Below are 23,639 nucleotides of genomic sequence, written 5' to 3'. Positions count from 1 at the left end.
TCACCTTAACTGTGTCCTCTGGAAAGCTTATCTGACTCCACAGAGGTGGATTAATTGCCATACTGGGCTGGTTGCTGCTATAGAACTGTGTTGATTCCTTTAGAGAGAATATGTCATACTGTATTGAAATTGCCAGTAAATTCTCTATATCCCTCTGTAATCTCTAAATTCCTTGAGTAATAAGACTGGGCTATGCATAGTGTTAGATGCATAGTAGATGTTTAATAAATACTTGCTAAATTTTTGCTCCAGTTCTGCTACTAACTGACCAAAATCTGTATACCCTGAAACTTCCATTCATTGACCTATTGTTAATACCTAGACCTCAAGAATAAATCTAATCCCATGTTTACATGATAGCCCTTCAGAATCTAGATTTCTGCAGAATGGCTACCCATAAAGAATGAGATATTCCAGAAGGAGTGATTTCTTTTCTTTCTTTTCTCTCTCTCTCTCTCTCTCCCTCTGTCTCTCTCTCCCTCTGTCTCTCTCTCCCTCTCCCGTCCCCTCCCTCCCTCCCCGGAGGATATTTTTCCACTGATTTTTAGAGAGAGTAGAAAAGAGAGGGAAGACAAAAACATCAGTGTGAGAGAAGCACATCGATTGGTTGTCTCCTGATTGAACTCTGATCAGGGCCTGGACCTGGGAGGAGCCTGCAACTGCAGTACATGCCCTTGACTGGAATCGAATCCGGGACCCTTCGGTCCATAGGCCAACACTTTATCTAAGCCAAACCAGCTAGGGCCAGAAGGATTTCTTATACCTGGGCAGAGCTTCCTTACTTGCTAAAGAACAGTTGTCAGGGATAGAAGAATACAGGCTAGCTTTCCTCCTAGAGACTGGTAGGCAAAGATCTTAATGGTTTTTGTTCCCAGCCCCTACATCCTGTGCTGGGCCCCAGCACTGTGTGAGAAAAGGTAGGAAGAAAGAAAGCATAGATACTGACAAGATTCAAGTAGGACAACAGTTATAAGAAGTTCTTAAAAGTGACTCTACTGAGATCACATTTTTTAGCTTGATTTTACGTTAACATCCTTGAAGGCTGGGAAGCCCTGAAGTTAGCTCTGGAAACACAGCCGTAGGAAAGCCTTTCTGAGCTAGATGGCTGCCCCTTGACTTAGATGGATTACATTCCAGGCAAGAGGAAGAACAGGTTTTGAAGTTCATTGAGAAGAATAACTTTAAGAAATCATAACTAATTTTATGCAGCAAGAGGTGAGTTGATGGTGTGTAGTGGATATGGGAAGAAGGAATAAATGGAAATTCTTATTACAGTTAAGAGTTGTCTTTGATTCAGAAGAAATTGAGAGCTATTGAAGATTGTAAGAAGGGAATTAAATCATCAGGAAGATCTGATAATGGGTTTTGAAGGAGATATGACTTTGTTTTAGGCATTTTGTCATACCAAAAAAAAAAATTAAATTGTTGAGAACGCATCACCAAAACTGTCAGGGTGATGATTCAGATAGTCCTCTGTGGCTCCATCCTAAAAAGGGCATGTTAGCCTGTTTTTCTGACACATACTCTTAAGAAACTTTCCCAGTGCTACTATCCGCACCTCCATTTATTTCCAGCACCATTTGCCCCTTGGACCCGATTCTCATCTAAAGATATTCGAGTGTGGCAAAAATAACTTTTCCAACAAAACCTTGAGATAAATTACTATAAACCCTCATTCTATATTTGCAGCAGGGACAGGAATTAACAGCTGGAACAGCCCTGGGAGCTAGTGTGGAGTCTCCACACCGTGGAGGCCTTGCCCTAGCCAGGATCTCACAGCTGCCCCGAGAGGCCTTTTCTGGGGCTCCCAGCCTCGCTCTGGATGGTGCTTGTTCTCTTGCCCCCACCACCAATTCTCCAGGTCCCTGAACTACCCATTCTCACGTCTTTTCCTAAATTTTCGTGAAAGGTCTCGGGACAGCTCTCCAAAGAGTTTCTCTTCCTTTTGTGAGATATTTGTGAACTCCGATCACGTCACCCACGAGTTGGCCTGCAGCCATTGGTTACATACATATCTCAGCCTAATCTTTACATAATTTACCATCCGAGCCCCACAGTATATGTGCAGGGGGCTTCCTGATCTGTTTACCAGACTGTTCCCAGCCCCTGCATCTCGTGCTGGGCCCCAGCACTGTGAGAAAAGAAAAACTTGGAGGAAATCCAACATGAAGAAAATGATTGAAAGATTGGAAAGAGGAGCTGCTATGAGAAAAGGGTGAAGTAACTGGATGGGTTTAGTTCAGAGAAGAGGGAAGACATGACATAGGTAGAGAGAACAGTCAGAAGTCCCTTTGCTTGTTTCATTTTAATCATAGTTATAATACCCATAAAGATACTTACAAATATTCTCCCTTGTTTAGTGTTGGACTATTTGTGTCGGATGTTAGAGTGCTGGGATGGGTGGGCTGAGGTGCACAGCCTCTTCCGGAGGACTTTGCTCCCTGTGTTTTCTCTCTCTCCTGATTTGCTGTGAGATCTGATGGTGAGAGAGGTGAGCTGATGTTCATGGACATGTAGGATGTGGGAGTGTGGAACTCCTGCAGGTATGTTTGCCTGATGGACTCCAGATGGGGCGCCCGAACATTTGCTGAATCTTTCCTCCTACCTCATTAGGTCTGAGAGCTGGTAAAACCTGGAGTCAGGAGGTAGAGTATGTTTGGCCTGTGGGAATCTTCAGGTATGAGACATTTGGAAGTAATGATGATAATAATAGCAGCTATTATTCATTCAGGATAATCCATTGAGCTCTTTATATTCATTATCTCATTTACTCTTAACAACCACCTATTTCAAAAGTACTATTATTATCCTCATTTTCCAATGAGATATTAGGCCCAGATTGTTGAAAAAGTGTCTAGGGTCATAATTGGTAAGCTGCCTATCTGGGTTTAAAGCCACTTCTGTCTGGCCACGGAGCTTAATGTGATTTCATTTTTCTTAACTTTATTGAGATATAATTCATATACCATACAATTCCATTTTTTGTACATTATTTTTTAATTGTGACAAAATATATATGACATAAAATTTGCCATTGTAACCATTTTGAGTGTACAGTTCACTGACATTAATTATATTCGCAATGTTTTGCAACATTTACCACTATTTCCAAAACTTTTTCATTGCCTCAAACAGAAGCTAACCATTATGCAGTAATTCTCTATTGCCTCCCCCCAAAAGCCTCTAATAGTCCCTAATCTACATTCTGTCTCTAGATATTTAATAAAAGTGGAATCATATGTGTTCTTTAATGTCTGGCTTCTTTCGCTTAGCATACTGTTTTCAGGGTTCATCAGTGTTGTAACATGTTAAAATTTCATTCCTTTTATGGCTAAATAATATTCCATTGTTTTGATATACCACATTCTGTTTAGCCATTCATCTGTTGATGGATACTTGCGTCATTTCCACCCTTTTGCTGTTGTGCAGAGCCCAGGTTTTAACCAAGAAGTACATTACAACGTAGCCGAGGACCACCCTGGGATGGGATCTCCTGACCTCAGTCCTGGGCGTCTCACCATGCTGCAGGAGAGTCCACGTCATACTGGCACTTCGTAGTATTTGCAGGAATCAGACATACCTGGGTTTTGAAATACATGTCTTTCTCATGTAGTTGTGGGACACGTTACTCAGCCTCTCTCACTCTGGGTTTTCTCAATATTTAAGGTGGAATAATATCTACCCTTCAGGGTTATTTTAAGACAAATAATACACAGTAGTTATTTTTTTAATGGCTCATTTGCTGGGGTTTAGATATGTTCTTCTGTATATTTTTACTGACATGGAATTTCACAAGTATGAAATGAAGAAAAATTTCAGCTCTGTTTGTTTTTGTAACATTGGAAGAATAAATGTTTTCTTTTTTATCCCCCAAAGGGCCCTTATGTTACTTTGTGTTTTTACCCCTTTAAAAAAAAAACAACTGAAGGAATAATACATGGCCATGGTGAAAATTCATAAAACATAATGAGCAAAAAAAGAGTATGTGAAATCCTCTATCCAGAGATAATCACAATAACATTTAAAAATATATGTTATGTCACCGGGAGTTTTCTAAATCCGTTACATATCCCATTTAATTCTCATGACCCCCTATGAGAACAGGTGTTCTCTTCCTCCTCTTCCCCTTCTTCCTCTTCAACAGTTTTCAGATTAGGAAACATGGCCTTTTTAAAATATATATATTTTTATTAATTTCAGAGAGGAACGGGGACGGAGTGAGAGATGGAAACATCAATGATGACAGAGAATCATTGATCAGCTGCCTCCTGCACGCCCCCTACTGGGAATCAAGCCTGCAACCTGGGCATGTGCCCTTGATCTGAATCGAACTCAGGACCCTTCAGTCCGCAGGCCAACGCTCTATCCACTGAGCCAAACCAGCTAGGGCAATTTGGTCTTTTTAATTTGGTAAAATTAAAATTGTGAAGTTACTAACTTACCCCCGTCACATAACTCATGAGTGGCTCAAACGCACAGCTCCCTACCAAAGCATTGTGCCGATTCCTCATGCAGAGCATGTACATGTGTGTGTATTCGTGGGATTATACAATACCTGTTGTCCTGCAAACTGTTTTCTTTTTCAATGAGTGTTAACATTTTTCCATATTTGTAAACATCGCTCTCACACATAGTCATTTCCAGTAGCTACGATATGCCCTCTTATAGTTACCTAGCCTCTAGGTAAGAACATGAAGGTCCTCCTCAACTGGGGTGTGTGTGTTTTTAAAAAAAAGCAACCTCATATAACCGTCTTCATAATGCCAGTTCCAGATTTGTGAGGGATCTTGCAGCATTGGGATGGCTTGGGCATGCCCTTTCTCTTCTAAAACATTCTAGTAACTGGCTCTGGGAGGTGAAGCACCCCCCAACTCCTGGGTTCCTGTGTAGACGGCCCAGCAAGGCTCAGAAGTCATGCCAGAGCCAGCCCGCTTCCTGCTGACCCTCTCGCTCAGATTTCCCTAGTGATGCGTATCAGACTACAACTGGAAAAAAACTTCTACCAAAAGGCCGCGTTTTAGGGTTTGCAGGTAATCTATTCAGTACAGACCCCAGAGCCTCATGAGTTACAATTGCTTATTATTTCCCCAAATGAAGAAGCAGCCTAACCCAGTTCTTTTGGTATTTCAGTGCTTCTGACCAGGTTAGGATGCCCTGTTCCCTCAAGTGACCTCTTCCTGTCACTCACGTCCCAAGAGTAAGTGTATTATCATCAGGAATGAGGAGATGTGGTGGTGCTGTATACATTAGTACTTGCCAAGTTTTCACTGTTTATCTTACTGGAAAGTCAACAACATGACTGTTAACCTCCTGCACAGCGAAGATCGAGGCTCTTTGTTATGGTTGTTATCAAATTCTGTGGTTAAATCTTTCTGATTTTATGAGGCACAGAGATGGAATAAAGGAAATAAAGTATGGCCAGTCAGGAGGCTTGGGCGCAGCGACACCTGGAGCTGCTATTGTAACTTGGGGTCTGCAGCTGGTGGAGTGGTGGTCAGGGAATTGGAGATTGGAGTCTCCAAAGGTCCTGGGCCAGTTTTATTCGCAAGGTTAAGTGGACCTCTGAGCAGATCAGATTCCCCTTGAGAAGCTGAAGGGTAGTGAGACTTCTTTTAAAGGAAGCCTTCTCCCAAAAGAGCATGTTGTTGTTTTAAAAATTGCCGAAACCGGTTTGGCTCAGTGGATGGAGCGTCGGCCTGCGGACTGAAGGGTCCCGGGTTCGATTCCGGTCGAGGGCATGTACCTGGGTTGCGGGCACATCTCCAGTGGGGGGTGTGCGGGAGGCAGCTGGTCGATGTTTCTCTCTCATCGATGTTTCTGACTCTCTATCTCTCTCCCTTCCTCTCTGTAAAAAATCAATAAAATATATTAAAAAAAATAAAAATAAAAATAAAAAAATAAAAATAAAAAAGTACACACCATGTAGTCACCAAAGCTTTATCTTAGAGCCATCATCAATTTGTTCCCAGTAAAAAGGGCTGAACAAGCAGAATGGGGCACAAAAGAATGAGGAAGAAACCGTGAAGCATGAGAAGCGGCACACATTCCAGAGCACCACTCCCTGCCACTGCCTCCAAGCAGGTACAGCCCAGACAGTTTAATGAACCGAGGAATGTTCTTGTAATCAGAGAGCTTCTATGGGACAGGCAGCATCAGTCACACCCCAGATCGTGTCCTCAGCGACTTTCCTACGGCAGTGTTCATTGCTGTTAGCTAACACCGTGATACTATGCACTTACTATGTGCATCTCAAATTCTCATTTACTTTTTATAATTAACATATGTGATGGTCTGTATTTGTATCTGAGGAAACTGAGGCTCAGAGAAATTAGGTAAATTGTCCAAGTTTGCACAGCTGGCACATTTACAACTAAAAGACTTCAAAAGGAGAAACACTGGCTTAACTTTCAGGTGACACTGACTGAGTCACTTTTCACCACATTTCTGGACGTACCGCATGTGTAATACTCATACAGGGTCATTTGTTCACCTCTTGTCCATTTCCTTTTCAGTGATCCTTTGCTGACTCCCTTTCCAGATGACAAATCACATCTTCCTGATAGCCCACTTTCAGGAGACGAATAAGGACTTTCATTTTCAAATTCTTCCCCCTATCCCGCCCCGGATCATCAAGATACATTTAATTAAAGAGGATTTACCTTTCAAGTTTGTAGATAATGAGGCCCTTCTGTGGCTCAGCATCACTGCCCCCAGTTTGGGCTGGAGAAATAAAAGATGATGGTATTCATCCAGCATCTGCTCCACAGTAGGCACGTAAGACATTAACAGGGTTGTGATAAATTTGAGAGAAAATAATCCTGACTAAATTGACATTTTTACATACTGTGGGATCTATTTGTGCATGCTGGCCCTGAGCTGCATTTAACTTTAAGAACTAGCTTAGTCTCTTTTTGTTATTTTTGCCTGGAGACTGCCCAGTTACTTCATCCATCTTGTGGCCTCATGGTTCAGCACTCTCAGAAAACACTTTATTCAGTTCCATCCTAGAGTGTGCCGGTGGGATTGTCCTTCAGTGGTGACTTGCGGGTGAAGGAAAGCAGCCTTAGACAGCAGCAAATGTGCCTGGAAGTGGAGTTTGCTTTGTACTCAAGATTTAATCTGAAGCCACCAAATTATAAAACTGACCCAATCAAGGAAGGAGAGTTTGGAGGAGATGGGAAAGAAGGGCATGTTTCTGAGTTTCTGTATGCTTATGAACCAAAAGTTCTGGGTCTGCTGATGGCTTTGTTCTTACAGGTTTTTCATAGCTCACGGTAATTGGCAGCATGAGACTTTTCATATTTAAAGGATTGGCTTCTAGCCTCCCTAAAAGAGATATTAAAACACCCCAGCACAGAGAAATGTCTGGCAGCCTTCGCTATATCCATCAGCATTGTGGTACTAAAACAGCCGGTACTAAGTACGTACGAATTTCTTTTTGACAGTGGTGATGATCGTCATCAGGCATTCTGGTCACTTTTAAAATATTATTTCAAGCGATGGCCACCACAGTGCCATGAGGCATAGATGTCCTCATTATTTTGTGTCTTCCTTTCTACTCCCTCCAGTATTCCAGTAAAGCACAAGTTGTTGACGTTTCTCACCTATCATCTCTTGTCCAAACCTGCAGTTTCTCGTGCTTCTCTCCTTTACTCAGTGCTCATATGCACATAGTATGTCTCCCAACTAGTTCCTGTAAAACTTGTGTCCAAATCTACCTTATGGATATGCTCTTCTTTTTATTACAAATTTTAAAAGTAAATTTAAATAATAATTATATATCATCATGGCCTGGAAAAGCAGATCAGAATTGTCATGTTTTCAAAATAGCTTCTTGTGTTATTCATCCACCCTAAAACAGTATTTGTTTTGTTATTTGAAGGCAGTGTCCCGTCTTCTTGAACTTGGTTTGGAAGTTAAGCTTTGACTAGACAAAAGTACCATCTTAACACAATGGTTTAAGAGCATGAACTCTACCCTGGCTGAGTAACTTAGTGGTTAGAGTGTCTTCCCAATATGCCAAGTTTGTGGGTTAGATTCCCAGTCGTGGCCCACACAAGAATCAACTAGTGAATGCATAAATAAGTGGAACAAGTCAGTGTTTCTCTCTCTGAGTCTCTCTGTGTCTCTCAAATCAAGAGAGAGAGAAAGCATGAATTCTGGGGCTACACTGCTTATATTCAAACTAGTGGCCCGGTGCATGAAATTAGTGCACGGGAGGGAGGGGTTCCCTCAGCCCAGCCTGCACCCTCTGCAATTGGGGACCCCTTGGAGACCCACAGGGATCGGGCCTAAACCGGCAGTTGAACATCCTTCTCACAATCTGGGACCACTGGCTCCTAACCGCTCACCTGCCTGCCTGCCTGATCGCCCCTAACTGCCCTCCCCTGCCAACCTTATCGCCCCTAACTACTTCTGCCTGCCTGATCACCCCCAATGGCCTCCGCTGCCAGCCTGATCTCTTCTCCAACTGCCCTCCCCAACTGGCCTGATCGCCCCTAGCTGCCTCTGCCTTGGCCCCCACCACCATGGCTTTGTCCAGAAGAAAGTCGAACATCCGGAAGCTGGCCGGTCGACCTGGTCTAATTAGCATATTACCCTTTTATTAGTATAGATAGATTATATAGGATAGGATTTCTTAAATGGGGGGAAGGGGAAAGCCTTTTTCAGCAGGAGGAGATGCTCTTGGCAGACAAAAATATATAATCTCTATATCTGGACTGATAGCCATATGCACTATACTGCCAAAGTGGTCATTAAAAAATTGAACTGCTTTCTTACACCTTACACCAAACAGCTATTGCCCTTAAAACCCCTCCTTAGCCCCCATCTTAGGTTCTGCCTTCACAGTTCACCCAGATTAGGTTCTTATTGGTCCGTTTCTATCCCAGTTAGTGTCACAAGCTCCGCCTCCTAGGCAGCCATTGGCTCCTCTCAGTTCACCCAGATTTGGTTCTGATTGGTCGGTTTCTATGCCAATCAGCATCAAAAGCTCCACCTCCTAGGCAGCCATTGTCTCCTTGCAGTTCACCCAGATTTGGTTCTGATTGGACAGTTTCTATGTCAGTCGCTGTCTCTGGGCCTGATCAGGGAGGCAGGGCTAATCAGCCGCCCCCTCAGCTGCTGGCAAGGCCCGGAGGAAAAAAGAGGCTAGGGCTGATCAACAGCTGCCATGGAGGCTGCAGATCAGACCCTGCTTCTCTCTCCAGGCCTGATCTGCAGCCCCCTCGGTAGTCAGTGCTGGGTCGCTGTGGCGCCTGCAGTGCAGCAGCCACTGCAGAACTGATTTCCGGTGTTCAGTCGTCTGTTCTGTCATTTTAGACATTATGGACCCTGGCTCTTTATATATATAGATCATGGCTTCACTCCTCCTAGCTGCATGGCCTTGGACCTGCCACTTACTCTCTCCAAACCCTTAGCGTCTTCCATTTGTGATGAGGAGGTAATAACAGTCCCTGCCTTATAAGGATGTTTTGGAGAATAAATGGGTTACAGTTGTGAAGTAGTTTGCATAGAGTATGCACTGTATAAGTATCCTTATATTACCATTTGACAGGAGAACAGTCCTATAGACGAGCCACACAGCCACTCTGATGTACAATACTGAAATCCCTTTATAGTTTCAATTATCTACCAGAGATGGAAAAGGCTGTTTAGGCACAAAACAGGCAGAAGAAACACTTTAATGGGCACTACAGTTCTGGACTAAAGAAAAAAGAGGAGGTGAGGGTGTGTTATGCAAAAGGGACAGTATTTTCACTCCGGGCGAATTTATTGAGTGCCTATTTTGTGCCAGACTGTGAAAGGGCACATTACGAATGCCACTGAATAGTGTCCTCCCCTCACGAAGCTTACCAGGGCCTCTAGCAGAGTGGAGCTGGGCAGATGTTTTTATGTTGTCTGATACAAAACCATTGCTTTCTGGAACTTTAGCTCCTGTTAAACATCCACCATTTACTGCAGTCATTAGGAGCTCCAGGCTCTCAGAAAGGCTGGCAAATACTTCAGAACTCAGTTGCTCGTGTCAGGGAAGGAAATTGCTTGGGGACGCTGTGGTGAACCGTCAACCCTGCAGTTGCAGGTCTCGGGAAGGAAGAGGAGTGAAAATGTCCTGTTGTGACAAATAAGACTAGATAACAGTGGTCACTAAGGAATCGTTTTCTTCCTGCTTATGCTCTGGGTTCCCTTCAGCTCTCAGATCAAGTCCTTTAAAACTATGGACATGAAACGGCTGTGGTGACTGCTCAGAGGGAAGGCAGAGAATCACTTACTGGGGGGCGGGGACTCTGGCCAGTTGAATTAAGACCAGTGTGGTTTTGGGTTTTCCTTGTCACACTTGTTTTGTGGGTCTGAGTTGGCCTTTCCTGCAGTAAGCTTAAGGAGTTGCTCCAGGAATATGTGTTATGAGAGAAAAATTGGAGAGAAGAGAGTAGAAGTTATTAGGAAGCCAGTTCAAAAGTCAAGAGACTGTTAAAGCAGTCCAGGTGAGAACCTGCATTTGGGTGGCAAGAAGTAGGGGTTGAAAGGAAAAGATAGTGAGAAAGGCACAGAGGAACCGTAATCAGGAGAAGCGAAGTGAAGTGTGCAGGTTCTGGACTAACCTGACTTAGACTCACACCCTGGTTTCATCACTTGCTGTGAGTCACTGGGTTAGTTACTGAATCTCTGTGCCTCTGCTTCATCATAATGTAAGGGGCTAATGCTAGCACCTCCCACAGGGAGCTCTAGCACAGTGTATGGCACACAGATAAAGTGTGCTCAGTGAACATTAGCTACCATGTTACTGCTATGAGTATCATTATTATCAGTATCTTTGCCATCTTTAATGTTATTAGGACTTGGCAGTTGTTTGGGTATGGGAAATTTGGGGAGGTAAGAAGAGGAATTAGTTTATGAGTAACAGTGAATTTACTTTTAGGTGAGTTGAGTTTGATGAATTTAGGATGTCTACATTGGAGGAGAAATCAAAGCTCTAGATTTATGAGTTATCCTAAATAGAATTAATAATTGAAACATTAGAAGTGGCCAACAATGTGATAATGAGCAGGTAGACATAGAGGAGGGTTAAGCACAGACTTAATTTCTGCTAGTGTCTCCAGCACTTAGCACTGTTGGTTTTCTGTGCAGAACACAAAAATTCCAGTTGTAATTTGTGCTAGTTGGTGCTGAACATGTCCTTTGAATGTTTGCCTAAGTTTTTGCATCTTCCTCTATATCTATCTTCTTGGGGAGCCAGCGGAGGTGTGTGACCTTCTGTGCCATAGAATCTATGGGAACTGTAGTTTTCCAGCAAATTACCACCAACTCGGTGGCTGAAAACAACAAAAATCTATTCTCTCGCAGTTTAGGAAGCCAGAAGTCTGAAATCGAGTTGTCAAGCAGTATTTATTTTTGGAGGCTCTGAGGGAGAAACTATCCTATGCCTCTCTCTAGGCCAGTGGTTCTCAACCTTGGCTGCACGTTAGAATCACCTGGAAATCTTTTTAAAATCCTGATTTCTGGGGCCTCGTCCTCCGGAAATTCTGTTTCTTTGTTATGGGGTGAGGCCACAACATTAGTAACAAAGAAACAGAATTTCCGGAGGATGAAGCCCAGAAATCAGGATTTTAAAAAGATTCCCAGGTGATTCTAATGTGCAGCCAAGGTTGAGAACGACTGCTCTAGGCCCATCCTAAATCCAGAAGGATTTCATCTCGAGATACTTAAATAACTACACCCGCAAAATTCCTTTTTTTCAAAAAGGTTACATTCTGCCCTAACCGGTTTGGCTCAGTGGATAGAGCGTTGGCCTGAGGACTCAAGGGTCCCAGGTTCGATTCCGGTCAAGGGCATGTACCTTGGTTGCAGGCACATACCCATTGGGAAGTGTGATCAATGTCCTGGCAGCTGATCAATGTTTCTCTCTCGCCGATCGATGTTTCACTCTCTATCCCTCTTCATTCCTCTCTGCAAACAATCAATAAAATATATTTAAAAAAAAAAAAAAGGTTCCATTCTGAGGCTCTAGGTAAATGTGAATTTTGGGAGGACGCTGTTTAACCCGCTGCAGAAGCCAGCGCGCTGTGCTGGGCCGCAAAGCTGGGCATGGCCCATGTGCATGCTTGGCTGTAGCACCAGAAGAGCACGCCCTAACGGACGGTCCCAAAATAGGCCTCGCATGGCTCCTAACAGACACAGATCGACTACTTGCTGGGGTATGTGAGTGGGAGCTGATGGCTTAACTCAATCCTTGATTTATTTTTATTTCAAAATTTATTTTTCCCCATAAAAAATGGAATTTGTCATCCTGTATGAGCTTTCCGTGTTGATTGCTGTTTTTCTCTGGCCATATTCTGCATCTGTCAGGCAAGCTGCCCTAGGACTCTGTCCCTGGGTTTATTCTAGTACATTGAGTACAAAAGCTAGAGACGCAGACCACCTGTGCTCCTGGAGCTGGCCACCACCTCCAGTAATGGGGCATCCCCACTGCAGGGAGGGATGGTGCACGAGAAGGAACCTGAGCCTTGGGTTCTGATCCCAGTTCAGACACTACAAGTTAGCTGAGACCTTGGAGAGATTGTTTTTTCATTGTTAACATGAAACCCATTGCTGCCAAGTCCCCAGAGCTTTCAATGAGGTTCCCGAATGACAATGGATGTGCGAATTCTTGGCTGTGTATAAAAATGTATGCAAATATAAGGCGTTATTAAGCCAGGGTAGGAATGTAATCTTATTTAAGAATAGCATCTATATGTCTCATGTTCTTGCTCTTTCTGTGCATATTTCTCTCCCGCACAGAATTGAATTACCTACAGTTTTATCATTTCCTCCTCTGAAGGGCAAGATGGAAGCATATTTTTTTCCCCTCCATTTTATCAAGAAGAACAAATGGGTGATTTCTTGCTATTTTCTGATACACTGTGCTAGGCACTGGGGTGAGCAAAGAATAAGAAGTTAAATCCTGGAGGTTGCTGCTGTGAGTGGGAGGTGCAGGTACAGTAGAACAGAGAAGGTGCTTCCCCTCCACCACCCAAGTGTGTGTGTGTGTGGGGGGGGGGGGGGGGGGCGGGGAGTCCTTTGAAGAATGAGTAAGAGTTAAGCCAAGTGAAAGGAGGGGAGAAGAACACCCTAGGCAGAGGGAACAAGTGTGTGTTCAAGGCCTAAAAGTGGGAGAGGACCAGGTATAGTCAAGCAATGAAAATGATCTAGACCTTGACAGAGAACCAGGTGAGAGCGGGGCTGGAAAGAAGCAGGCCAGGTCCTGTGGGGTTTTCTAGGCTGTGTGTGATATGTGGAGTTCAGGCACTATCCAACAAGCAAAGAAATCCCAGGAAGGTTTTAAGGGGAAGAATGACATTACTGAATTGTGTATTTTAAAAGTTGTCCTGGTTGCAGTGTAGTGGCCAGTGTAGTATCAGGAGGCCTTTTCAGTAGTCCAGTGGAGGAGAAGATCAAGTGGATGAGGAGCTAGATTAACTAGGACCTTGGTGAAGCATTGAATTTGAGGGAGAATAGGGTGACCACCAGGTCGCTGGTATAGGCAATTGAGTGGCGTCTTTGACTGAAATCTGGAACCAAGGAGGACAGGCCACTGGAGGGAGTGTGTTTCGTTTCAGACATGTTGACCATGAGATTGCTGTGCAATATTTCCAAGCAGAAGTATCCAACGAGCAGAGGAAACAGGATTGATTTGAAGTTCTTGGACCTGTGTTCTCAACTACACTCATCCACTGTTTCTAAGAGTCCTCCATCTTCATCTGTTTCAGTGTGATCTTCAACTGGTGCTTCACCTTCTGCACCTTTGTTTCCTCATCTAAAGTAAAAGGCAGACTAGATGACCTTCATGAGCGCCTAGGTTTAAACCTTCCTCAAGACTGCACCTCTTTCTTTCAAAGGGATTGGGAGTGGGGAAGTTTCAGCTCTTGTTTGTCCAGTGTGAGCTCTTTTGGTTGCATATGTTTATACTAAGAGAAAAGCCTATATTGTTGTATATTGTATATTTGTTGTATATTGAGCCCTCAGTAACATTATCCTCAGGTGCACAAGGAGAAAGAATATAGCTGGATCTGGTGCAAGGGGAAAGCCCTGGCCTGCTGATCGCTTTTGGCTCCCTGGGGCCCGGCTCTCCTTGTAGTAGGGTAGTCAGCATTCCTCTCAGGAGGAATCTTATCCCCTTCCTGAACCCCATTTCATCACAGTGGGGCCAGGGAAGCAAACCTTCCCTTCTTTTTTTAGCCTTCCCATTCCTTTTTTTTTTTTTTTTTAGAAGGAGGGGAGGGAGGGGAGGGACAGGACATTGACGTGACAGAGAAACATCGTTGCCTCTTATATGGGCCCTGACCCAGGACCTAACCCACAACCTGAATATGTGCCTGGACCAGGAATCGAACCTGCAATGTTTTGGTGTATGGGACAACACTTCAACCAAATTGAGCCAGCGCAGACTCCCCAGTATATTAAGTTTGAGCAGGATGGGCAGTGAGTAAGGAAGGTGAAACCCCCCAAGCCAGGTTGCTCCCTGCTGCTGCTACTCCTTCAGTTGGGTACCCACATGACGGGCTCCTGCTGTGGAAAACCTTTCTCCAGACATTAGAATTTTCTCAAGACCACATTAGCAACCAGAAAGAATGTACACGTGCAGAAAGCTCATTCAGCTACTGCCCTCTTTCATCGAAGGAGAGGAATGGGTTTTCAGAGTCCTCAGTCTCATACTGAAATGTAGGTGTCCATGAGGGCTGTTTTCCTGGAGGTGCAATCCAGACCTTGTCGGGCTGTCCCAGTGTCCTCTGTTGCTCTGTCACAGTGGCTCTGAGCCAATCAAAGGGTGTACAGCTGTGTCTGTTCTAACCCTCCAGCTAGCTTCTCTCACAAAACAAGTCCAGGATTATTGCTTTTCCTTTGCATTTTCTCTCCTGCAGTGTTTTATTCATTCATTCAACAGGTACTAAACTAAGCTTTTTGAAAGCAAATGTATAACAGTTTGCTCAAGCAGCTAATAATACAATAAGAAAAGTCATATAAATAACTTACAGTGATGGCTTCCCAACTAAATTATTATTAAGAATCCCTTGAAGAGCAGACGTTCTGATTCAGTGGGTCTGGGTGGAACCAGGAGTGTCATTTCTACCAGGCTCCTGGGGCTGCTGCTGGTCCCTGACCACTGTCAAGTGCATTGTGGTGCTGGAGTGCAGGCAGGAAGGTATGGTTAGGGCTTGGGAGTGTGGAGGAGGAAGGAAATAGCTCCAACCTTTTTATGTTATTTTACCTGTTATATTTATTTCCTGGGTCAGATTTTTCTGAACTTTGTGAGGCCATAAAAGCTCACTCGAGGTCTCCATGGGCTGCGAGGGACTTCGGGCTCTGAGTCCATGTCAGGCAGGAGACCTGTTTGTTCCAATCCCAGTTGTTTCATCCTCCTTTATGCCTTTCCCCTGCGCTGGCTGTCATGCCCCTCCCTCCCAGACAGGGTCCCAGGGGCGGCAGGAATGAGCGCAGACCTCAAAGGTTTTTGAAGAGGAGCTTACTTTAAAAACTCGTCCCTGGGTGAGAACTGCTGTGAGAGCAGCTCTCAGAGGGTGTTCTCTGGAGCCTGCTACCTCGGGGACTGTCACAGGGGTTGAGGTCCTTCAGTCTCCCTCCACCACCAAGTACTTTTATTTAAAAGGGGTTCTGGGAAAATTAGTTTGAGAAAAAGGTTCCGTGGCTTTTATTTTTAACTTTGAAAATTACTGCTCTTAACATTTGCTCTGAGTTGAGCCTCATTTTGCTCGTGTGTGTGTGTGTGTGTGTGTGTGTGTGTGTGTGTGAGAGAGAGAGAGAGAGAGAGAGAGAGAGAGAGAGAGAGAGAGAGAGAGAGAGAGAAGGGGGGGGAGATACTGCAAGGATTGGGAAGTTTTAGATATAGTAATCTAGTTCCTATGGATATTTTTGAAGTTCCTTTAACAAAGAAAGCAGTGGTATATCTTTAAACAACTTTCCACTGGATACTATTCAATAAACAAGCAGTATTACACACTACATGCCAGTCTCAGAGCTGGCCCTGGGGTGCAGACTTGAGTAAGACTCAGATTCTTGAAAACTTGTTAGGAATTATCCTCACTCCTCTCCGCTCCCAGTGGTCACTAGCTCAGCTCAGACATCTCCATTGACTCATTTTGAGCACATCCTCCTCCTGACCACCCCCCGTGTGCTACTTGTCTCTGGACATTTACAGTCACTCCTTGTGCTTCCTTCACAGGAGAAGGGAGACATGACAGGATGTATCAAAAGGTTTACCATGTGAGAGTTCACCCTAATCTCTCAGGCCTCTGCTTCACTACCTATTACTCAGCAGCTTTGGGTTTGCCTCCAAATCCCCATTCTGCTGGGCTAGGTTTTGTGCAAATGTTATTCAGTGAATCGTCTCTGAGCATCAGTAGAAACCCAGTGGTGGTGATGCTTTAGGATGAAAATGCCAGTATCCAGCAATCGACTCCATCAGTCAGGCTGAGCCTGAAACGCCGACTCCCCTCATCTCCGTTAGTTCACTCTTTAGGATCAGATGTCTTAAAAGACATTTGTTTTAAAACCCTCTCAAGGAAGCACCCATTGATCAGGCAAAAACCCGCATTCAGCGGGTCCCGGCCCAGCACAGCCCCTCTGGTGGTGGTCACTCCTGCTGCCCCAGCGGGGCTGAGAGCATGGCTGAGAAACTGAGTGTGCCGGGCTTGAGACTCTCTTGACTTTTCAGAAAGACTCCAAATATCTTAAAATAGCGTGGTAGCTGAAGTCCCAGCAATAACAGCACGTTGTTCCTGAGAATGGCTGTTTCAGTCGGGCACTGGTTCTAGGCAGCACTGAGCTTCCACGAGCCGGGCTCCCAGGAGCGGCTCCAATGGAATCAGATGGTCTCCTCGCAACAGGAAACGAGGTCTGGTAGCATTCCCTCAAACCGCCCCTTTTGAGGAATTTCCTTACAGAAACTATACACACCTACACCCTCGGACTGGTGGTATCCACCTGATCATTTTAAAGCGGCTGTGACGCTATGTTTGCCTCCCTCAGTTAATAACAACCACTCCACTCTCTGGGCCTAGGCTCTCCAGCCAGGACACAGGCAAGCGTGTTCCCATCGCCAAGCCTGAGGAGGGCATCAGGTAGAGGAAGTGGGGAAGCCAGCCGGCCGGCCCCTTATAGAGCAGAGTGTTGGGATCCCAAAGCTGCCCTCTGAATAGACAGTCATCCATCAGCTCTGGGCTCCATCATCCTGGCAGAGGCCCTTGCCATGTGGCTGGCTGTGGAACGCCTTGCCCACCCCCCACCCACCAGGTGCACATGCACCCACAGGCTCAGCTGCTTTCTGGTGGCTCCATAGAGCAGTCCCCACCTCACTCACACTCAGCAAGCAGTTTTGTTGCTAGCCCCTTCCCATACTGAAAAGCCTGCTCAGAGCCAGAGTTTGGGAGATGACGAGGATGAGGGAGACCTGGGATGAGCAGGCTGGGTGGCCTCTGAGATGGGGGGACTCTTCTCCTTGGATCACATGCACTGTAGGCCTGGAAAGTCCTGAATGGTGGGGTCACTAATGGTTTTATCAGCCGCCTTTCCCTGAGTCCCTGAGCAGGTCTGGGCAGCATCCTTGACCTACTTGAGTTCAGATTTGACAGGTGGTAAAAGCGCATGTTGAGGTTGCTGCTTCACAGGGTCCAGATTCATAACTATTGACTGATGTTCCTTCTGCCTGTGCCCGGGTGTTTGCTGTTACTTTAATGGATTGCTGCCCAGTGCATTCTGAGGCCCAGGCACTTGCCCTTCAGTCTGGAAAACTGCAGCTTGACCCTAGTGGAATCAGAGCTGCATGAGGATCGTTTAGACCAGTCAGTTGCAGCTTGATTCACTTTTTTTCCCTAGAAAATAAATATAGTCGGTGTAAACAGCATTTGTGAATGTTCATATTTGCATCTTTGTGGAGCTTAACTTTAATCAAAATACTCGAGGTTTTCCACTTCCATTTTCTGAATTTTTAACAACTTATACGCTGTGTAGGTACAACATCTGGTCCTGTGCTTCTAAGCGCCAAATGTGAAATGCTTGATGAACATAATTTGTCTATTAATTATACTGATAAGCAGACAAGTCCTTCAGTTCTTCCAGTCTTTTGGGGTCGTGCCAGGAAGCCGTTGTTCTCCCAAAGGCTCTCAGCGGTTTTCAAGAGATATCTCCTACTGGTTCTTTTTCTTCCTCCTTCCCTGAGAGGACCACATGCACTGTTTATACAGGAAACCCCCACTGCTCTGGGTCCCCCAGCTCCGGTTGGAAAGACATCAGAGTGCCCCAGGCAGAGCCTGCCCGGCCTCTCAGCAGGCACCCACAGCCGATGCGAGTTGCTTTCTCTCATTGTGTGCTTAGAGTTCGCAGGCCAAAGCCAGCAGGTTATTAAAAGAATGAGAGTCATTTGACTTCTGACATGGATTGGGGCTCTGGGTTACTGGGTGTTTTGTTCTGATTTGAAACCGGCTGTTTGGTAACCACTAACTCTCCCCTTATTCTTTTCTTGCAGATGAGCTCACAGTGCCTGCACTTTACCCCAGTAGCCCTGAAGTGTGGGCCCCGTACCCTCTGTACCCAGCGGAGTTAGCGCCTGCTCTACCTCCTCCTGCTTTCACCTATCCCGCTTCACTGCATGCCCAGGTAATTTATACCCATCGGCCACGACTTCACTCACTCCTCCACCAGTCCTTTCAAACCTGGTTCCCAGAGCACACCATACAACTAACACCTACCAGCTAACAGATCCACCTTCGAGAGACTACTGATCCCCTCTAAATCGAGCTGACACTCCTCCAGGACTTACGAGGACCATCTGACAGCAATGATATCACCCACTGCCTGATGTTTGCCCAAACAACACCTCTCTCTTCCTTAATGATCTCACCCTCATGTCACCCACGAGGGACTGGGCCCAGGTGACCTCCCCAGCTCCCAGCCAGCTAGAGGTGTCACCAGAGCATAGATGTGTGTGTGCCTTGTCGTGTGGAAGGGCCGCAGGGGAGGTGTGCGCTTGTCGTAGGAGTTACGTGTCTGCGTGTGTTTCTGCGTTCTGGGAGATTTTTCTCTCATGTTCTCTGATAGCTAGTGACCAAAGGGGAAGTTGGGGGCTTCTAGGAATATGTTACAGAAGAAATTAAGGGTTTCTTTTTCCCATTATCAGGAAATCCTGAAGAAAAGAACGTATAAAATAGTGTCTAGAATGTAATTGCAGGTCAAAGTAGAGGCCTTTATTCTGACCAGCTTTTTTTTTTAAGTTAAGAATAGCGTGAGATTTATAAATTCCCTTGTTTCCTCACAAAGATTACTGTCTACCCACCAACCCCTTCTCTCCCCTTGGAAAGAAAAGCTTTGCTCTTAGTGTCAGTAATAGTCAGTATTACGATTCATGGTGACGATCAGTAGCAAGAAAGATAGGAGAGTCAAGGTTTCACTTGTCTACTGCATGTGTAACTCCTCTAAAAGCAGGAAAGCCTGGTTTTTTAAGACGTGCTGGCTTGGACAGGTGGGGTTTTTGTTTGTCTGTTTTGCTTAGTGTTTATTTCCAAGGCTGGATGAAATAAACAGCTTCCCAGAGTACTCTTCCTTCAGACTGAAGCCTTCTGTGTTGTACAGAACTCACCGTATTGTGTAAGACCCTACAACAGTCCCAGCAAAGGTTCCCTCAGGGCGTGGGGCCAGGGGTGCCGTCGGCTGACTGTCCTTCCATTCTTTCGCTAAGCTCTAAATGCTTCCTGCGTGCACTGACAACCGGCTTCCCGGGCCTCGTGCAGGCGAGCTGAGAGACAGCCTGGGAGCCTAGGCAGTGGCTACTCTCTGTGCTGGCAGGAGGCGGCAGAAAGTAGTGAAGAAAAACGCAGGTGGCACTTGGTCCGGAAAATAAAGTAACAAGATTATTCTGAGACTAATTCCCCGTTTCTAGATCAGCTGTGCTTTCCGCTGCTTTTTCCACCTTTTGTCCATGTCTGTGCTTGGTCACCTGGAGATGGCAGGTAGAGGAAGGAGGGGCAGAACATAAACCTGTGGGTATCTTCTGCTGAGTCATCATCCTGCTCAGAATGGGCTTGGAGATCACTTGTAGACAACGGGAAAGCGCCCCCTGTTTGGGCCCATGCACCCCACCCTGCCATCTGCGAATGTGTCTCTCTCCTCTTCCCCTTGCAGGATTGCCTAGAATATGGATCAGTTGACAGTTGAGGCAAGTGTTAGTAAATGCCATAAACTAGTGCCAAGTTCACGTGATCATCTGAATATCCATGGCTTTGGTTAATAAGCACCAAAGCCTTTCACCATTGCTCTGGACAAGCAGGGATTGACAGTGGCCAGAAAGGACTTGGAATAGTGGCTTTGGGCCATGGCATCTGGGTAATTTGCCCTTCCTTCATCCATATAACAGATGAAATGAAAAGTAGTACCTGGAGGTATGGTGAGAAAAGGCGCTCAAGAGCCATAAGAGATTAGAAAGCCCAGGCCATTGTGAGAAAGGATGGGAGAGGAAGCGCCAAAATTAGATGGACTCAACCCTTTGACTTCATGGGATATGTTGCCCAGGGCGGCACCTTCCCTGTGAGTTCTTCCTTGATCTGGAGACCCTCCTAACCTGGACTCCCCTTGGTTCTGCCACATCGACCCTAGAGGTGGTGGAACTCTCATCTGGTACCAGTGAGGTCCTTGTGCTCAGCCCCACTTCTTGTTCCGAGTCATTCCCAGTGCGAGCGTGGGTTCTGTATCCTAAAGACTCATGGACAGACATGGTCATTTAAATATCTTTGTCCAATACGAGCATCATGGCACAGACTGGCAGAGGCTCTACAGACCACCTGGTCTGGCCATTTTACAGATGAGGAAACAGACCGGAGAAGGTGGGGAGAGTTACCCCAATCGCGAGTGGCTCTGCCATGACGAGCCAGGTCCCCCGCCTCCCGGCCCGGCTCTTCCTGCCGCCGTGCCGGCTCAGCAGGCTTACTCTCTGATGGAGTTTTGAAAAAGCCTCACTCCAGTGACTCCTTGGATCTTTCTCTTCTAAGTAGATAAGAAGCCTCTATGAAGAGACTTGGAGGCAAAGTCAAGGGACTCAGAACTTAAGCTTCACCAAAGGGCCTAAGAGAGTTGTTATTACCTGGAGGTAGAGACCGACATGGAGCATCTAGTTGCTAATTCCGTTTTGTTTTGGAGATCTTATTACATGTCTTTGGAGAAGCTTTTAAATTATTTTGCTTTTCTCAGCAATGTTGTGCTCTGTTTTGAGACATGGATTTTTTTTTTCTTCTAGTGTTTCTGTCCTGAGGCAAAGCCCAACACACCTGTCTTTTGTCCACTTCTCCAGCAAATTAGATTTGTCTCTGGGAATGTGTTTGTAACGTATCAGCCTACTGCAGACCAGCAGAGGGAGCTCCCAGGCTGAATTTGCTTGTTAGCAACCCCCCCACCCCCACCCCACCCCCTACAAAACTATTTCTTGGTAACATTTGAGAAAATTCAATAAAAATTTTAATCAGACCAAAAACAATCTCAAGTAGACTGCAGCGTTTTGTTTTCATGATGATGGGATTTTGGAGCTAAGATGTTACCTCTGGCTGAGATTGTGGGAGAAGTGGGTCCAGTGACTCTAAGTGTACATTCTGTGGGAGGAGGAGGCGGAGCCTCTGGGGGTGAGGCAGCCAGATCTGGGGCCTCACTGCCGCCGCTTCCATCTTCTCGGGCTCCAAACCCTCAAAGGCTGTGTATTGGAAGGTTCTCACTCTAGCATCAGGGGTCACATCTACTGGGAGACCTGGCTTCAGCAAGATGGTGTGTGTCGCTGGTGGAAGCCTATTTGAAGCAAGCAATGTGTTTTCCGGTTATCCACCCTGGTCCAGGAGGAGGAGGACCCAGGAGACGGGAGTTGTCATGGAAAAGGAGTTGCATCACACATCTAGTTCTGCGCACCTTCAATTCATGGTCTGGTGTCTCCATCTCTAAATTGACATCAAATCCTGTCCTTAAAGAATCATTGCATGTGGTGGTAGGATTGTAGGCCTCAATATTGCTTTATTTTTATTGAGATGAAAAACTACTTGGTGCAGCAAACATTTGACTTCTGAGAAGGTCATTAATATTTTTAGACGTGATCATCCTGTTTACTTTCAAGGTCATTGGTATTTGAAATTTATTAGCTATATTTTGTGAGTCATTGAACAGGCGAGGGAGGCTTCATTCATGGCGTTCAGGAACATGAAACTCTGCAGAGGACGTCCAGCTGCTCCTGTCACCTCGTGGTCACACATCTCAGCCTGTCGTCTGGGTTCAATTTCGTTCTTAGTCTTATTGCTGATGGGGCAGCAAGAAAGTCAGTAAAGCACAGTCCTCACCACATTCCAGAACAATGCCATGTACCCTTGACCAGGGGCATGCTCTTGGGCCAGACCTGTGGCAGGTAAGGAGCTGCGAGAGCAGGTGCTGGTGCCTGTTTGTGCTCCAGGGGCCCCTGTGCCTGAGCAGTAGCAGATTTCACAGGCTGCTCTATGGCTCTGGACTCGGACACGTCACCTGCACGTAAACAAAGGTTTTCAAATCACAACACAGACTTCCCAGGGACAAGACATGCCCCTTGGGAGAGCTCTTATGACACACTGGAAACATTTAAAGGTTAAATCCAAAATAAATACAAAAATGGACCATGGGAAAAGAGACACAGCAAATAGGAAGGCAAGATCGTGAGGGAGAGAGGGCCCAGGCATGGCGTGCGGTGGCCTGACGCGGGTGCCCCACCGCCGCCGCCGTGTCCCGGCGTTTACTCGGCAGCACTGCAGACTTCTGAGCACTGCCCTTGGAAACTGTTTTTGAAAACGACAAATGTTATTAAGCATCTTCTCTGTCACTAACGGTGCCCTGTAGAGAATACAGAGGTAAAGACGACACACGAACTCTGGTTTGGGATGGGATGTAAGTTAAGCACAGAGACCACGAGCAAGGAGTATCTTGAGAGGCAGGGAGCGGGCAGGTGTGAGCGGCCTCAGGTGAGCACACAGCCAGGCAGCCTGGCAGCTCTGTGCCACGGCCCGCACCTGTGGGACTTGCAGACGAAGGACTCATTTTCCAGCTCCCCCTCCTGTTCAGAGGCAACATCCAGTGCTGTAACGTCGGCCGGTCCTGCAGGGGGGCCTGTCATAAAGCCGTCGCTGGGAGCCAGGAGAGTGCAGCACTTCAGCCAACAGCCTCCCAGAGGTGAGGGAGGAGTCCTGAGGTCCGGCCTTACTCCTGAGCATCACATGGCGTCAGCCCTGAACCCGTGTCCTCGTCCTTAGGGCCTGGCTTTCCCAAAGGGGTGTGGTCCTCTTGCCACCCGGGGCTTGGCACCGCCTGACGACCACAGCGCTGAAGGACCGCAGAGGTGCCTGGGGCAGTTCTGCTCGAGGCTTCCCGTGGTTCAGACATGCATGAAACTGTGAATCCTCTGACATTACTTTCTGTCTAAATTTGCAGCTCTGAAGGTCAGACTGCGAGGAGGAAGCACCCTTTGGTGCTCCTGAAGGTACCAGCTTTGTCTAGTGTCTGGTCTGGTCATCAAGGGGCATCTGCCTTAACTTCCCTCGGAGATGGGGCAGGTCGGCCAGGCAGTGTGAGCTCAGCTCCCAGTCCGCAGGAGCCCAGAG

The 23,639-nt window shown here is 46.1% G+C and overlaps 2 protein-coding genes across 10 annotated transcripts in view; one reads left to right on the top strand and one right to left on the bottom strand.

The window, feature by feature from the left end:
- The window catches only part of RBPMS (RNA binding protein, mRNA processing factor), a 175,163-nt gene that overhangs the window by 126,785 nt on the left and 24,739 nt on the right, over positions 1–23,639 (top strand). For 4 of the 9 annotated variants that reach the window (XR_009451401.1, XR_009451398.1, XR_009451400.1 and 1 more), the window contains one exon: positions 18,518–18,648. The exons of 1 other annotated variant lie outside the window; for it this stretch is intronic. Coding sequence is in view for 4 of the 8 variants with exons in the window: in XM_059685498.1 (XP_059541481.1) it covers positions 18,518–18,648; positions 21,278–21,409 (263 nt within the window). In the remaining 4 variants the exon portion in view is untranslated. Of the gene's footprint in view, positions 1–18,517; positions 18,649–21,277; positions 21,515–23,639 lie in introns of those variants that run through there. 4 more of the 9 variants (XM_059685498.1, XM_059685495.1, XM_059685494.1 and 1 more) reach the window with 2 other exon arrangements.
- The window catches only part of GTF2E2 (general transcription factor IIE subunit 2), a 96,698-nt gene continuing 94,689 nt past the window's right edge, over positions 21,631–23,639 (bottom strand). Inside the window, exon 8 of the mRNA XM_059685486.1 lies at positions 21,631–22,533. The gene's annotated coding sequence lies outside the window, so the exon portion shown is untranslated. The remainder of the gene's footprint in view (positions 22,534–23,639) is intronic.

Source organism: Myotis daubentonii, chromosome 2, assembly GCF_963259705.1.
Source record: "Myotis daubentonii chromosome 2, mMyoDau2.1, whole genome shotgun sequence".
Lineage (NCBI taxonomy): Eukaryota > Metazoa > Chordata > Mammalia > Chiroptera > Vespertilionidae > Myotis > Myotis daubentonii.
Note: the sequence above shows the minus strand (reverse complement) of the source record. Positions and strands in the feature narration are given on the sequence as shown.